Genomic DNA, 18,183 nt, shown 5'->3' with positions numbered 1-18,183 from the left:
AAAACAAAGCTCTAGTTGAACTGCTGGCCTAACCCAAGGAAGCAGCTGTTATGTTCTTGTGTTTAAGTTCATAAATTAGAAAAAAACTCTCATAAATAAGCCAGATCTCCCCTGTAATATTGTGTGCATTTCTGGTCGTGTAGAATTTCACTGAAAAAGACGAATTCTTCCTGGCATAGGCATGGAGTTGGGTTACTACAGTAACAAGAGGAAAGGAGAGTTTACCCTAATGGAGGTAGGGGAGTATTGGCAGTTTAGCCTAGCTGTGGCCAAGAGAGGAGGTGTTGATCTAAATACAGTAAGGTGTTTAAAAAGGGGAGGGGGGAGAAAAGGGAATGGGAAGAACTATTTAAGACCTATTTAAGCTACAGAAAATCATCAATGTGAAGAATAAATGTTGATAAAATGACCATGAATCAATTAAGGCTGGAAGTTAGATGATTTCTTAACTGTAAGAGGAGAAGAATTCTTGAAACAGCCTTCTGTTATGAATAGTAATGACAAATGGTCTCACTACATTTAAGATGAAGCTTGATCGATCAATTTAGGATTGTCTGATGCAGTCCTGATGGTAAGGGGCTAGACTCTCTGACTGTTTATAGAACCTTCCAGTTCCATATTTCTAATCCAGGATATATTAAAATGCCCAGAATTTTTGCTTTTAATGGATTTGTTGATTCTTTGAGGGATGTTTTCTGTAACGTAATAGTTTTCATTATTTTAATTCTGATTTAGGGGAGATGGGGTGTTCAGCAGCTCATGTAGTATACCTTATGACAACAGAAGACTGTATTAAATTACAGTATAAATGGGAAAAGACATTCCTTATTAAATATATATGCATTTTTGTATTACTGGGAAATATTATGAAAGGGTCACTGCACAGTCGGTATGTTAGCTGGCTTCAGCTTGTTGGCTAAGAAAATCCCAGTGTCCTCAACATAGAGTGAGAATTGTTTATATTTTAATGCTTTGCTTTGTTCAGAAATAATTTATGGGCAGCTAAATGATGGGATATTTAATCTGTGCAATATTGTATGAAGTGGCCAGAGGCAGTGTTTTCAGTACAGGAGTACCTGGAATTGCAAGATGCACTAATTCAGCCTGTTTATGTGATGCCCTTTCCACATCTCATGTTTGTCATGAGACTTCAGTGATGTGAACCAGGGTGGTTTTGGCCCTCCATCAGATTGTTTCCAAACTTCTTGCCCAATTCGCTCCATTCTTTTCTTTCCATTAGATGTTGTATATTATGACAAGGGAACATGTATACCTTTTGTTGGAATTTAACAGCATATACAGTTAAATTAAATTATGGATGACAGTTTCATTAATAAGTATATGATTTAGAAACTCCTAATTGGTCTTGGAGCTTGATAAATTGTATACTCTCCAGCCTGTGGAACCTGGCACCACGTGTTCCATGAATGGATGTTGCTGCCTTATGTTGTAGTTTCAGTTTAAATCCGAGTGGCCAATGAGCTGTGATTAGCTCTATAACCCATCAAGAGAGAATTTGCCATTCAAGCTTTCCAAGTAGATTTATGTAGTCTGTCAAAGAACTAATAGATTAGGAAGGGATTTGACACAGCATTTACTGCTAATGGGCACTTAACTGTTGCAACAGCAGAACAAAAAGAAAGCATTCTTTTTGAAGCTGTAAGAAATAAAGGGATATTGTGATAGTGAATTTTGTGCAGCAGCTCTTCTGCACTCCAAAATAACTGCATTTTGTGGGCAGTCACTGGGGCTTCGTTTCCCAGCAGCATAAAACTGATTTGTCTGGCAGGCTGCAGATCCCACCAAGTTAACAGAAAATACTTGGAAGGGTATAAAGAGGGAAGCTCATGTTTGTTTTCTATCAGCAGCCTCAGGTTGTGATTGTCAGTCTAAAAGCTAACTGTTGCTGTAAGAAGAGCTCCATCTGCTCTTCCTCCCTGCACTAGTTCACCTTGGAGTCACCAGTGCTTTAATGCAGGCTTAAAGAAAGCAACAGTGTGCAAGATCAGGGAATGGCTGGGGAAATGGGGTAAGACCGTCCCTTTCAGTAACAACCGTTAGCTTATGATAAGCTAATGTCAAACTGTGCCCTCAATGGATGCTGCTTGTATTTTGACATTTGTTTGGCATATGTGGATACACTGAGAGCTTTGTTTTCTACCAGTATAATGCTGTAATGCCAGCCATTCATGGACAGCACTCTGAAATGTGTTGGCAGGTTGTGAGTAGCTTTTCTTGTATCGTTTACTGTTTTGCAGAACCAGGAAAAACATGAAACAAGATGCTCACTTACTTTTACCCAGTCTGAACTTGTATTAGTAATGATTTTTTTAATAAGAAACATATGCAGTAGTTCACTGTAATCAAATTATAAACCTCACAAGGAAAAGTTACCTAAGTAAATATTAGCATTAAAGAAACTGGAAGCTGTGTATGTGATAAAGTGCTTTATTTGATGAGTTGTTCTTTTAAGAGGAAGCTGGCTTTTCAAATTGCTTTTCAAAGAAAAGCAATTTCTTTTCTTTCTTTTCAAAGAAAAGCAATACAATTATATACTGACGTTTGTTTATAATGATGAAGTGAAAAAATTACTAAGTGAAAATTTCATTCAAGGTATTTGAGAAGAGAGTAATCCTAATAAATGTGTTTTCTAAAGTTCTACTATAAAAAGAAAAAATCTCTTGGGAAGGTAAAGGTGAAAACAAATAAATGTTTTCCAGATATGAGAAAAATGTAAACTCCAGATAACAAATACCTAATAAATAAACAAACAAATAAATTTGAAAAAGCGAAGAAAACTTACCTTACTTTACTGAATCAGATCTAACTTGGATCACATTACCTTTCTTTCTACTTTTATTGGTATGAATGCAGAAGTGTCTTTTTTCCTATTATTCACAAGCAAGTTAATCTATAATTCTGAAACTTTAAATTTCAAAACTTCAATGTTAATACTTTATCAAAGAGAAGAAAAAAACTCTAAAGAGATTTCGTTGCTTAGATTTGTTCTTGTAAGATCATGCTTAAATTATCATGCTACGGTAGTTATAAGAATAAGTTGTTTTTACGTATACATAGTATCTGAAATCTGCACGTTGATGTCAACATTGCAAACTTACCGAGTAAGATATTTCTGAAGCTTTTTACGTTCTTAATCTCGTTGAGCATCACTGATTGTCTGATCACAGTTCTGCCTGCTTTCATATTCGCATTACCTTCTGTCTGTTACATTGGAGAGCTCAGGGGCACAATTTCTTCTTCAATACATTATCTTCTAAAAATAGTTATATTTTGGCATACTACAGAATCCTAGCAGGTGATAATTCCTTTTTATTTGTTCATTTATACATTATTTATTTATTTCATCATTCATTCATTTGTTCATCGTTACCACCAGCTTAGATTTTTTGATTGCTATGTACTTTGCTGCTGGCTGACAAGGGAAAGAAAGCCAAAATTTTATTATCTCATTAAAATACATCATTAGTCTGTGATTATTCCATATGGAAAGCAAAGATTACATTTTTATGTGTATGGTATGAATATTTTCCTTGCCACAGATCTTCTTGAAATTAATGTATTTTTAATATTATCTATTATTATGATTGATGAAAACAGTAGTTGGCTATTTTAATTTACAACAGTTATTTGAATTCTTAATGTATTGTATTAGCCAATAAAGAACTTTACCCGGACCCTCAGGAAAATGGTTAAATACAGGACTATTTCGTCACCCACTACAGTTTTGTTTAATTAAAATGGAAACAGAAACTAAGCTTTTCATACTCTGCAATGGAAGTACTCTTTAAAAAAAGAAAATGTTTACATACTCACGAAAGAGTAAGGCACTGGGGTGTAGTGGGTTCTCTGCACAGTGGTATGAGTCTGGGGCATATAAGCCTATAAAGGAACATAAGAGGTTGAGCAGCCATGACTTTTCTTTCTATTGCCTCTTACTTACCCAGTTACCTGACTCCACTGTGCCATTAGCTGAAGATGTTTCAAATTGTTTAGCAGTACAGACCTCTTTTCATACAGCCAACATGAAGTCCTGGGCCCCCAAGACAAAACACTCTGGTCAACCTTATGTCCTCTTCGTAAAGACTGATCCCCTTTTGCCTTTTCCCCTCCCCCCAACACGATTTTACAGCAGACTTGAAACCTGCAGCCTTCCTTCAAATATCAGTTCTACCTCCCACCACCAGTTTCCTTGTTGTTGTTTGTTTTGTTTTGTTTTTTTCCAGCAAGAGACATTGCATGTGCTATCAAGTTTACATTTCTCTGCTAGAAATGTACTTTGTACACCATTTCAGACACCACAATACAGTCTAATCAGACTCCTAAACTATGTGTGCATGGGTTTATAGCACCCAGGATGGATACGCTTAAGACTAGTTCAATATACGTTCCTTCCTTTGCTTACTGCTAACTATTCAGTTGCAGTGTGTGCTGGGGTGCCAAGATCTCAGTAGGTCTGGAAAATCTCAGGGGATTTCATAAAGAAAAAGAACTTAACAAAATCTCTAAACATTATGCAGAAAATCTGAATATTATCTTTTGGAAAATAAATAGACTTTTTTCAGTTTTCATGCTTGTGGTATGTTGCAGTTTCCATTTACCTTTTTCTTAATTGAATATCCATGTTTTTGTGCTTCATGAATATCAACTAGGGTCGTCTGAAGAGAGCTCTACAAGAACAAGAGTATTCTGCTCATTCACCTCTATTGTTGTTGTCTTTGCTTTTTTTTTTTTTTTTTGTATATCATTTATATAGAGTTGCAGTAGTTATGTCTCTTGGGAAGGACTTTGTAATCCTTAGACAGGAAGTAGATATGTTTGCAGTTTCTTGTGTATCCTTGACCATTTTTCCTGTGTACAGCTCAAGAATGACAATACTCTTCTCATTCTTAGATATTTTTCTTTCAAAGGATCGTAATGGTATTGCTCTCCTTTTGCTTTATTGCATTAAATGACTTTTTATTTTTTCTTAAATGGATCCGATCAAATTATGGGTAACTGTTTTCTCCATCAGCACTTACTCTTGGAAGGATTTCTACAAAAGAATATTTTACAATCCATTATACATAACAGTCTTGGCCATACGTTGCACTATTCTTTTTCATATTGTAGCTACTCATAGTTTTGCAGGCTACATTTTATATTTTGCCTGTCTGCTTTATTCTTAGCTCTGAGAGAAATACTTTCAACATTTGTTGTTCCAGTTTCATTCAAATCATTGGAGACTTGTTTTATATGCAGCTGAAAATGCAGCCACTTATTTCCAAAATATCAATTATGAAGGTAATTTCAGGGTATTTTTGTCTGCTTTTTGTGTTGTTCAAAGTGAAAGGTACTAAATTTCATACCTTTTGCAGATCATATACCTTTGTATTTTCAGAAATTCTTGTTTGCACTTTGTGCCTATAAATAAATAAGGGTGGAGCTGCAAGATCAGACTTTATAGATACACTGGTATCTGTAGGTGGGCAGCACTGTTCCAGCTTTCTGTTGCTGTCTAGCTAATATATCTTGATCCTGGAAAAGGCTGTCATTAACATGTAAAGGTTTGTTCAGGCTGTATTCCCATTCACTTCTTTAATTCCTGAGATTGACAATGGCGGGATAAATACAGTAGTCTTATTTTGATGTGCTACATTCTCATTAGATAATGTACTTTGCTAATTAGCTTATATGCAGAATAATTCCTAGTAGTCTCTAAAAAGTTATGGTTATTACTTTGCTTTCTATAGATTCTGCCTTGGTTTTGAATCTTTGGCCAGAAAAGTTAGTATTTCATTGTTGCAATCATTCTCCTCATTTATAAAGTGACATTTAAAAAAATGGGATTGTCTGAAAAGTTTTTAATGCTCTTTCTGAAGTTTAAAATGGTTGTTGGTGGCTGGAAGGAATCCTCATTTACTTTCAGATAGCTTGGGGTACATGAATCCATTTGAAGAGTTGGCAAATTGCAGTAACTTTTTTTGATTTACTTAAAAACAAGTCAGCGGGTGCAAATAATTTCTCCTTCACTTCAATTTTTGACTTAAGATTTACTATCAGAAAAAATAATGATAATTTTGACTGGTTTAATCTGCTGTAAATAATTTTTATAGCATGTGCTTGTTTTTCCAAAAAGTTTTTGATAGCTGTAGGAGAGAAAGTTTCACAGAATATTTAGTACAAACAATAAGCTTATATTTCTTAAAAAGGCATTTCTAATAAGGGAAAGTCAACTGTCAGAATTCTTAAAATGAGGAAACATTGCAGTAGCACTCTTCCACCCTTATTTTGGGGAATCAAGCAGCCTTTAAATTGATTAGCATTTGTCTGTTATCCCAGTCCACTCAAAATTCTTCCATTGACTTCTGATTAGTCTGGGCCTGTGAGGGTTATACAGAAATGCTGTATACTAATAACAGGTTTGTATGAGGTTAATGTTTGTCTCTACTTAAGACTTTTTCAGATCTGGACTACTAGGTATTGATGGGATAAACATCCAAGCCAAATAGTTTCCTGTTTTAGGTATCTTAATAGTTAACTAAATGAGATGAGAGATGAGATATGAAATCAGATGTGAAAATAAATCGTATTTCAGCAGAACAGACTATTAATCAAATGTTAATGCCTGAATGCGTATATGAAAAGACAGTAAGAGAGTGAGAACTTCTGTTTTATTGTGATAGTCAGTAGTTCAACATTGAAATACATTGCCTGCCTGCCACCTTGCCTCTTTGTAGGCAAAAAAAATAATTTCAAATTTTATCCAAGTATCTTCCCCTTCACAGCTTTAGATTTAATTTTATATGCAAACTTATTGATTGACATTCTGTTGACATTTATTCTTTACTGGAATCAGGTTTTGATGTGTTTAGAAAAAGAAAGAAAGAAACAGCTAAAATAAGTGCTACTAAAAATAAACTTACTTTATCAAACTTGTCTGCATGAAGCAGACGTGCAATCATTGCAAACCTTCAATTGGTAATTTAGGTTATGTTTGTATAATTCACAATGTTACATAGTGTCATGTAAATTTGGCATTTACCTCCCTGCCATATAAATACTTTGTATCCATGAAAAGATTATTTGGCTGTTCTACTTTCCTTTATATATTCTGCTTTATCGAAAAAGCTCACTCAACGCTCTTATATAAACCTTCAGCTTATCAGTCTTATTTTGGGTGTATATAGCTTGGGTATGTATAGCTGTAAAACTGTGCATATGAAATGCTTCTAGTCTTTTGCCTTTCAAGGATGAGGACCTTGTTACCTAAATATTTTTTATTAATTGTGTTTAGCTGTACCATAGCCTCTGAAAGAAAAAATGATGTTGTTTTTGTTCACTCGATGTACTGGCAGTGTGTTTGAAGGCTCAAGAACTCAAGAGTGCTTTTGTTCCTGCTTTAAGTGGTTATGCAGAGCGATTAATGAAATTGATTAAAAAAAAAAAAAACAAGTGGTATTAACATGCAAAAGACAGACATCTCCATGTATCTTCCAAAGTAGATCATACACTGTGTTTAATCCTTATTTCCTCATGCCTATGTAATATTTGGGCTTGGATGACAGCTTTGAATCGGTGTTGACACAACGCAGTTAATATTGTCAAGCTTTGGGAGAGCAACAGCGGTAGGAATGTTTATCCTCTAGCTGAAGGTTCTTTTTGGTTATACTAGTTTTCACAATCTCTTGAATATCCTGTTGGCTGACCAGTTGGCAAGCTGTGCCTTTATCACATTTATACCAGCATCCTTCTGTATGCTCCTCCTGTTCCTTCACTCTTCAGCCCCTCCCCTCCTCAAAAGGTTTGTTTGTAGAGAAGGCTTTGTTTTACCCTGCTTTTTACAAATAACATGCAACATCATGGTTCAGATATTGAATTACCTTCGCTTCAGTTCCAAAACCAAAATGTTTATCTAAAAATCTTTTTTATTTGAGCATTGCCTGTCGCACCCATTGTTTGCTTCTGAATGCTTAGAAGTTAGGGAGGACTCTTGCTTCAGGAACTATTTAATTGCTTGGAGTCATCTTGGTTGAAGGCTCTGTGCTTCAGAGGCTGCTTCTCTTCCTTCTTAGTCTGACAAAGTTCAAATAAGTTGATCTCTAGGGGTCCTTGGCTGACTTATGTTCTGTGTGTTACCCAGGCAGAAAGCAGGGTAAATTAACCCTCACAAGACTTGGTGCTGGTGCAGCTAGCTTGCTCCCCATTCGTGAGCAAGTTTGGTTGTACTTCAGTGATGGAGTCTGCAGTCTGCTCCTCTACGAGAACTGAAACGTTTTCTAAATGTAGGTTGATCCTGAACTGAGTGTTTTATTGGTTTTTTAGAACTGAGTGCAGTTGATTGTAGATGCCATGTAATCTGGAATTGGACAAATGAATGCAATTTTTGGTAATGATTACCAATATGAATGTTGAGTACAATTGTTGCCTCCACTAAGCATGTAATTTGTTCATTAGCAATGCTATGCAGTTGCATCTAAAAATAAAAATGAAAAGAGTTTTGTGTTTTTCTCAGCTTTATTTCCCAGTTACCTTTAGAGTTTGACACTGCCTGGCACAGAACTTGCACTGTGCAATATCCAGTGTCCTTTCAGAAAGGCTTTTCACTCATTATTGAATCATTTCCTGGATTAGTCTGGCTAAGTTATGGATTATTTTGTCTATTAAGCTTTTTCTTGTGCTCAGTAATTCAAGAGTGGCATGTTGGCATAGTAATGTTTTGAACTAACTGAGTTTCCAAATCTCATGTTTAAAACTCTTTAAAAGTTTGAAGAAGTTGGTGCTAATGTTTTGCTTGCGTGCAATATGGAAGACGGTTAATAATTTGACAAGAACACTTTGTGTGTGTGTGTGTGTGTGTGGTTTTTTTTAATCATACATAAATACTTAAAATCTAGAACAACAGGAAACAGACAGAATGATACATTTGTTGGTGTAGGATGTCAGATAATTTAGTACAAATTACAAGTTCTTTAAATACTTGAAAACAGTGAAGGTCAGGAAGCCTTCATTCAAAATTTTCCAGCATATGTATAATATTTAACAGGATGTATGTCTGCCTGTAGACTGTAAACAAGTGAAAATCAACTTGTTTGTTGTTTTTAATGTTGTCTCTTTATGTCTTGACAAATCAGCATCGGATGTACGGTGGAGTCTGAAGACCATTACACAGTTCAAGGTTACAAACAAACATGATTGTGTCTCATAGCATGAGGAAACTGGACTTAGGCTGTTATTCTGTACTACTTGTTTGCAGTAAATAACACTTAGGGCTTGAAGCAACACCTTGATAGTTTAGTCAAATAATGTAATCATTGATTTTAATGTCTTTAAAAGAAAAAGTAATCAAAAGTCTTCCTGTTTATAGTTTGTTTCCATCGACCAGATTAATTTTTTTCACAATCATTATATTGATCATATTCTTGGGAAAGAAAATATTCTGAAGCACACATACAGAGCGCTGTTTTGTATCAAGTTAATGAATATGATGGAGTTAGAGGCTATCATTTTGAAAGTGACAAAATTCCAGTTTAGATGTTTATATTGATATCTTTTATTTATTTATATATTCTTCTGTACTATATACGGAGTATTAGGGGAAAAAAGGGGGGAAGTGGATGCTACTGGAGAATCTCTCTGGACTGTGCAAGTTTATCAGTCAGTGACTGGAAGAGATTTGGATTTCACCATCCAAGTGGGTTAGCCTGGGTTTCTCTTTCCAAGTAGGTTTCCAAACTGGGTAGTCTGCTTTCAAGAAGTTAGTTAATATTGTTAATATTGGCTTCTCAATGCAAGAGCTATGTCATTATGCAGAAAATCTTCATAACCTGTCCTTTTATATGTTTTAAGCTGTGAAGCTTTTATTCAGGAAAGGCAAAGAACCAGTGAAGTTCTGGCTTCAAACTGACTTTTACGACAGATATATAAGCTATATCAAGAAATAACTTTGGAAATGTAAATTACTTGTGTATTTATATATGGACTCTGAATTGCACAGTAAGAACCAAAGAATACCCTTATTTTGGCATGTTCGTTTGTATTATAGGTACCTTGCTGAAACAATTTTGTTTTCAAATGTAAACACAAGAGATTCCCCGATCCTCTAAAAGGCAAAATTTTCTGTTTCTTTCCTCTGTTTCTGCTATAATGGGGTCAGTTTTGGTGAGGTGACCTTCTGCTTTTCATGCATTCAGATCTCAAATAATGGCCTCCATCTAAAAATTATTTCTACATACTAAAACCATTCAAAATTCTAGGATAAACTTGAAGTTAGGACTGTCTTTAAAGTTATGTCAACTACATTAACTACAACAAGGGTGCAACTATTGCACATCAGTCACACATGTATTTCTTGTATGTGTTCTGATTTATCCCAGATGCACAGGAAGGACATGCAAGATTCCTATATCCTACAATTTATTTTCTCCTGTTCTACTGATTGTTTTTTAATTTTTAGAGTGATTTCAGCCTATCATAGGTTGCACAGCAGAAATGTGCGCAGTTCACAGCTGCTTTTAACTGCTTTTTGCAAGGAGCTGCTACCTTGGGAATGAGTTAGGGACTCTCAAGCAGGAGACACAAGGTTTCCTATCTCTTACTTTATGTGAATAACGGATCAGTGAGCTTACCTGATCTCTATTAGCCTGTATCCCTGCTTTGGTGATGACATTCATTTGTCCCTTTTCAAACTCAGAGAAAAGATTGGATTTTTCCCAATGTCCTTATTGTTTATTTTCCTTATTCCTGTTATTCCTTACGCCACCCCCTGTCCTTGCTTGTCAGGGTTTTGTAGAAGATGGTGGCTATGCACAGACATCGAATTCAGATTTCATTGTATATGTTCTCTACCTTTTTGTGTTGATTTGTGAAAGAGATGTGTTTAGAGGCTCTCAATTTGGGTTGCTATTCCTAACTCTTGTAAATAAAGCGATGCTCTTATCTAACTCGGCAAAGCTGGGGTTACATCTGGTGCATTTATAACACAGCAAACAGTTTAAATTGGTCTTCTGTGACCAGTTAAAACGTATTGAATATCTGAGATATAGACCAATGAAATGTACTAAAAACATGTATATAAATATATATACTAAAACACATAAATATTCAAATGTGTGACATCAAGTTCATATGGGGAAGATTATAGCTCTAAATAGTCATTTTAAATAGTTAACTATACTGATGGCTGATTAAGCTACAGTGAGAAATAACTTTGTAAAGTGCAAACTAAAGCTTCATTTGCAACTGCTAATAGGCTGCAAAAGTAGACTAATTTCTCCCTAGTGGAGCTATGAAAACCTCATATGTTACCTCAGCACTGCTTAATATTGTAAATAAATAACTTTATTGGGTCTTTCCCTATTGTTTTTTCATCCATTCTGTGTTGCCTTTTGAATAGTTAGCTTTTTCTGCAGTAAAACCTGTGGGTGAAGGTAGGACTTGTGCACTTCAGGCCTACCGTAGTTGAGTTCAGATGCCACAGTTCTTGTTGTTAGCGTATTTGTTTCAAGAGTTTTACAGAAACGAATAGCTTATGAGATATTTTTGCTGGTTGCCAAGATCATATTCTGGTGGGTAGAAAAGTTGGACTTCAGCTGAACTTCATAACTGAGTTTTGATCTATCTTCTAACATAGCGTACATGAATAGAGGTTTGTAAAAGAAACAGTCAAGGAAAAAAAAATTACACTGACTAGAAGTCCAGTATTTTCTGTACATTGAAGACACTTAACCAAAAACCATTTCTTACAGTGGTGAATATAAAAATCTAACAGAAATACAGGGTGACGCCATATATGAGTGTGAAGATTACCGACATGAGCTATAAAATACTATATCATTTTGGCAGTCCATATGAGAATGCGTGATCTTGTGCTATACGGCCGATGCGCTCTCGATTTATTTCTTTTTTTTTTAATAGAACAAAAAACCAATTTAATTGTAATAGTTTGTTTTGGCTCTGTAGACAATAACCAGCACATAGAACCTCAAAATGTTATATGTACCTCTCCTGTTTAGAAGAACAATTTTCAAAAACCATGAAGTATTTGCAGGTGTCCTCCTCACAAACAATGAATCTCCATGTCCACTTCGTTAATGTATTTTGTCAGTAAAAATTCAGTACTTTTTGTATAAGTGTTAAATTATTATGTCCCATTTAGAATTCTGTATTGTTTTGATATCTGATTTGTAAGTCCATATTCAGGAATGACTTCATGTGAACAATGCTGATCTGGAATAAATTTCGTGACTTGCAAAGGTATTAGAATTAAGATATTCCTGCTAGACTCTTAAGTCATCATAATCCACAGCAAGGCAATGTCACATAGGAAGAAAAAACAGGAATTTCTTTCACAGTTTGATTTCAATTGAATGCTTTCACTAGAATAATGTTTTTATACTTTGTAAATACATAGTTTTATAGTCAATAACATCTAGAAAATATTTTTTAACTGTCATCTCTCGGGCTAGATTGCAATCTTATGATACAGCGAATGGAAGACCATCTTTTTCAAGCATCTTTTAATTATGGGTTTTTGATCAAAAGAGTTGTTTTGAGAGAGAATTTAGCTGTATCCAAAGCTGTGAATATCTCTGTCTTTTGTAGGAATCATCTTCCTCCTCAGGTCTTTTCAGGCAAGAAGTTTTTTTTTTTTTACAGCTGTAACTGTGTGAGCGTACATAGGATTTTTTGAGAGTGATTATATCTAATTAGAGAAAAAGATGTTAGAAGTTTTAAAACGCAGAAAGAAATCTGATATGGAGTGGAAAAAGCTTGATGCAGTTTTAAAAAATTTAAAACAAAAAGTATTTTCCAAAGTAATAATAAAAATCTTTTGGGAGAGGAATAAGGACAGTTTTGCATTCAACAGGCAGGACAATTTTTGATTTTGTAATTTTTTACAGAGATTTTCAGACAGCGGACTTTGTGTTCAAATATAGACATACCTACATCTATTAAAAAAAGGACACTATTTCAAGTTATTTTCCAACCATTCACTGATGTGTTCTATGTTTTTCAAATAAGGAAATTTGTCTGATTTTTCTTTACCAGTATCCTTACATCACATACTATAAAGTAGTTTGTTTCGTACTAGCACAGCATTAGTTATGCCACCGGAAACAATAGCCAATCCTTGCAATAGTAACTCATTCACCCTTACAACAAAGCCTTCCATTCTTGAGTCACTGCCTTTGGTTTCGTGAGTCTGTTGTTGGGATTCTTGGAGAAGAGAATTTGACGCTGCAAGTTAATATGTTATTGTTCAACTTGTTCATCTTAAGAATTAATTCTTTTTCTCAAGAGCCCTCTCCCCATCATTCCTTTATACTTATGAATCAAGTTCTGCCCCAGTGAAGCGACTTTTCGTGCCACGGCATAGAAAAAATAATTATCAAAACATGAGATAATTACTTAAGTGAAACAAAGTGTTAATTATGATATGAATATAGTGGCTCTCAGTTGCCATTGCTGGGAAGATTGTTTTATGATGACAAGTAGCTTTGCAAAGGTATTACATGCTGTCTTACTGATAACACAGGCTATGTCCTCAGGGGAATTTCATGCATTCCGGCATATTTCAGGAAATTTCATAAATTTCAGCATATCTCAAACATGTCTCTTTCTCAGGATGGGACTTTTTTTAAAAGGAAATGTATTTTTGGTCTTCCCTGAAAAGCGCATGGCTCTGTCTTAGAGGCAAATTTTATTGTCTCAAAAAAAAAAAAAAAAAAAAAAAGACCATCATCTGTTTCAGGTGTCTTCTCCTAAACCTAGCAGGGCTTGTTTAAATAGTCAGCTCTTCTTTAATATACCCTTCTAGTGACATGTACGTTCTCGCTGCCCTTTTTTAACCTTGTGACTCATGGAATGCTCTCTATGGATAAAGTATGAATGTGTTTTTCTGGAAGTCTTTGTCATTTCTTTAAGGTCAGCAGTATGATTTGTTTGTAGAGATATGATATAAAGGTTTAGATGTTAAGCCTGGATCAGTGACTAGAACTGTAGATACATGTGATATATATAATACTGTTTGAAGTAATTATTAAGCACTGCTGGGATTTGTGCTGAGAAGAGGAAAATCTTGAAAGTGATATTGAAAGGGAGATACAATATAATATATTTGAAAAGTAGAAAGACATTCGGATAGTATTTTAGCAACTTAAAAAACAAAGGAAGCCGCACTAGTTACAGAAAAACTAGAAAAAGCTGGGAGGTAGGCAATTTGTTTGTCATACGCTTTTTGAAAACTACTGCTTTTTTGGCAAGCTCTTCACAGTTTTTGTTTGTTTATTTGTTCTTACTTTTTTCATTTTTTAAGGAATCCAAAATGTACTCAGCTTATTCTGTGCGGTGCTTACAGAAAATAAGGTTCTCTTTCACTCCGCAAGTTTTCAGAGGCTCAGTGATGCCTGTCGGGCTCTGGAGTCTTTGATGTTTCCCCTCAAATATAGGTGAGTTGAGTTTTGAATCTCTGGACTTCCTTGACTCATTTTATAATTCGTTTTATATTGTCCTTAAAAATAAGGAGTTGTGCAATGTTTTTGTTCATGTAAGCAAAGTTTTTCATAAGATTTACAAATCTTAGTGTGTGTGCTTCATTGATAGAAATCTGATTGCATCATGGACAGGGGAAACTGTGAAAGGAGAAACATCGTGCTTCCAAATGCAATAGAAACAGTGGAGTTTCATAACTTCAGTTTGGATGGCAAAACTTTGTAGTGATGATCTATGAGTAAAAGCCTGGAAAAGAAAAGGTTGGGGGGAACCTATTAGCAGCCTGCCAGTAACTAAGAGGAGGTTATCAAGTATACAGAGCGATGCTCTTTACTGAGGTGCATGACAGGAAAATGAGAGACAGTGGTCATAAACTGAAAAAGGGAAGTTTCTGACTGGATGTAAGGAAAACACTTTTCCTTATGAGGGTAACTAGGCACTGGAACAGAGAGATTTGGAATCTGAATCTGGATCAACCAAATCTGGATTCAGCCTCGACCCTGCTTTGAGCAGAAGGTAGCACTAGATCAGCTGCTGAGGTCCTTTACGACCTGGAGGTTCTGTGATTCTAACATAGAATCTGCATTAGCTTGTATGACAGGTTTAAAACATTGAGAAATGTCCACCAGAGGATTTATTTAAATCAACAAATTGATCCGCTCGAAAAAGCCAGATCTCAATCCAGCTTTTTGAAACAGAAAGCTGAATGTCAAGCTATTTGTTGTGTTAACAAGAAGACATGTAATTCTGACTCATCTATTTTAAAAGATGCTTGTATTTAATACCATATTTTTATTTCTTTAAAACATTCCATTTTACTATACAATAAGAACAGAAAAAATTGAAAGTGAGTTTTGTAATATGTTCCTTAGCACTAGAATAGTCATGAAAGTAAATTTTTAATGATAATTATCAATTAGATGTTCAAATGCCTTGATTAATTTAGATTCAGTTTTTAATGCTTTTCTGATGAAAACTAATCTTTTAAAAATTGTCGTCAATATCTGTATATAGTATATCGGATGTTAAACTTAATGTTTAGTTGTCACTTCACTATCTGAGCAAAAGATTTCATTTTAGTATTTTACAAAAGGCTGCATTGTAGCAGTCCGGCCAAAAACTAGTGATGTTTTTAAAAAATGAAAATATTCTCCGTAACTTTTTTGGTGTCCCTAATAACATAAAAATTTTGCACAAATATAATAACCATATAATATAAATAGAAAAACTGATCTGAATATTCTTTTAATTGTCTTTTTCTTAATCTGCAAAATGTACTTGTTTGCAATGGATTGTGGACCCTATAATATAATAATTTCTGGAGTTTACATGACAGATATTCCTTTAACAGCATGGCACTTTATAACGAAGAGTTCAATAAATACTTTTATATTTTGTCACTTTAAAATACAAATATTTATAGTAAATTTAGTAGGTAACAGGAAGAAAAAGTATCCTATGTAAAGAGATAGGCAGATGCTTTTATTTTATTTTATTTATTCTTTTTACAGTTATCCCTATATTCCAATTCTACCTGCACAGCTATTGGAAGTTCTCAGTTCACCAACACCTTTCATAATTGGTGTACATTCTATCTTTCGTAATGACATTCATGAGCTTGTAAGTATGCCTACCCAGAATATTCATAGTCATGATACCATTTATGATGTTTAGTTGTAGAGATATTCTGTGCTTCAGAGATATTCATATGAATAATTCATACACATTTAAAATAGTAGTGTGGGAAGATAAGCCAAGGCAATTGGGAGGAGAAAAAAGAAAAAGCATCATCAATTCTTCAGTAAATTTACTGAGACTATAAAGCAGGGGAAGGGAAATGGTTTATTGATTCTCGTGCAAGTTGGGAAAGAATGAATGCATTTCCAGCTTTGACATTTATTTCTCTCATGAGTTGGAACACTAAATGTTTTCAAGTGTATCCTCAACTGGAATATTAGAAGTCACTTCTGAAAGTTTAGCCTATTTTCTCTTCCTTTGGTTTAAACTGATTTTTCACATCTAAATTCATTAATGTGCATTTCTGTGAATTACTATGAATCTAGAGTATGTCCTTTTCCAAAAGCCTTCAGTAGATTAAAATTAATAATGTTTTAATTTGTTAATATTAATTCAGGTGCAGATCACGAAATGTGCAGTGTTGAGTTTTTAAACTGTGTTCACAGGATGTATCGCATATAATGTTTTTGTTTGTCCCTTACAGTTAGATGTAATCATAGCAGACCTGGATGGAGGCACAATTAAAATTCCTGAATGTATTCATCTTTCTCAACTCCCAGAGCCACTGCTACATCAGACTCAAATGGCACTTTCTCTGGTATGTCTTGATACAAAACCGATTTTCCGTCCTCCCATGCTCTCTTTAAAGATCCGAAACAAGAATTTCAGTATTAAATTACTTTCGAACAAGTTGGAAATGTGAGATTGAAAAGTAGGATTCATGCTAGCAATACTGTTTTTAGAAAATGATTACTGAAGTTAGAATTAGCATCACTTTCGGGTTTAGTTCACTTCTAAAATATGTTTTCTAACTAATGAAGAGGAAGGTAGTAACATTTCCTTCCTAATCATGCACTTGAAATAGAAATTCAACTTCAGTATTTGAAAACATTATTGCTATTAATTTTGGCTTCTTTTGTGTTAACTGCACAGTTTCACAAATCCATTGTAACTGTTCGTTTACCCTGAAGATTAGCAAATGAATGATCAGTTAGTCCTAAAGTTTATTTGTGTAACGTCCCTATATTAACAACCAAGATTGCTTGATTCTACGTTAGGGAATCTCCCCAAGGAGTATTTTATTTTTCTCTGAAGGAAAAAAATTATCTTTTTCTATCATTGGCATAAATTGGAAAACACTTGATTTGGAGGCTTCTGAACAAATCTCATCCTAAAGAGAAGAGTTTTCTGTCTGTTCATCTGTTTCAGATGAATCCACTCTAAAATCCCAGACTCTATTGACTAGCTTCATTGACTGTAATCGGAGTTTATGATAACTAGCTTACATGCAGAAACTTGCAGCGGAGAAATTAATCCCATCTGTATTTTTATACAGTCTTTATACTTTAACTCAATTTATTATTTGAAGTGCTTATTATCAGTGAATATTAATTTGAGGAAGAAAAAATAATAATTTGTCGTTGCTTCAGCAAAATGAGGGAAAAAAATTTTGTTTAAAAAATTCTCTAGGTTTTGCATCCGGATCTGGATACAGCAGATTATGCATTCCCTCCCCCACGAACGGCTTTATCACACTCAAAAATGCTGGTAAGACTTCTGTGTTGTGTCTGACTTTCTTGAAGTAGAAAACTGCTGAAGTTTTAGTCTAACTTTCTTGTAAAAGTTTTCACTTTCTATTTCCTTTTCTGTATTCTTTACAGTATTGTTGGTGAAGTAAAAAAATGCCATAGGACTTTGCATTCTGCTTTTTAACAGCATTCTAATGGATTAGAAATTTTTATAAACATAGTAGTAGAAATATGCAAGGATCTTATTTTTCTTTAATATTGCTGTCTGAAGAGAAATGATCTATTGAATTTAATCTATTCCTTTTCTGTTTCATAGATCAGTAAAGCTGCAGAATTTTACATGAGTGGAGAAATAATCTCCGCTCCATGAGAATAATCTCTACTGTAGATTCCTGAGATTTCTTAAGACCAGTGATTAAAATAAAAT

The 18,183-nt window shown here is 34.5% G+C and overlaps 1 protein-coding gene across 20 annotated transcripts in view; it reads left to right on the top strand.

Moving 5' to 3' along the window:
- The window catches only part of SBF2 (SET binding factor 2), a 286,083-nt gene that overhangs the window by 145,070 nt on the left and 122,830 nt on the right, over window positions 1–18,183 (top strand). For all 20 annotated transcript variants that reach the window (XM_068945065.1, XM_068945055.1, XM_068945054.1 and 17 more), the window contains 4 exons: window positions 14,315–14,447; window positions 16,002–16,110; window positions 16,712–16,825; window positions 17,698–17,775. In XM_068945065.1, the coding sequence (XP_068801166.1) occupies window positions 14,315–14,447; window positions 16,002–16,110; window positions 16,712–16,825; window positions 17,698–17,775 (434 nt within the window). The remainder of the gene's footprint in view (window positions 1–14,314; window positions 14,448–16,001; window positions 16,111–16,711; window positions 16,826–17,697; window positions 17,776–18,183) is intronic.

This window comes from Struthio camelus, chromosome 5, assembly GCF_040807025.1.
Source record: "Struthio camelus isolate bStrCam1 chromosome 5, bStrCam1.hap1, whole genome shotgun sequence".
Taxonomy (NCBI): Eukaryota; Metazoa; Chordata; class Aves; order Struthioniformes; family Struthionidae; genus Struthio; species Struthio camelus.
Note: the sequence above shows the minus strand (reverse complement) of the source record. Positions and strands in the feature narration are given on the sequence as shown.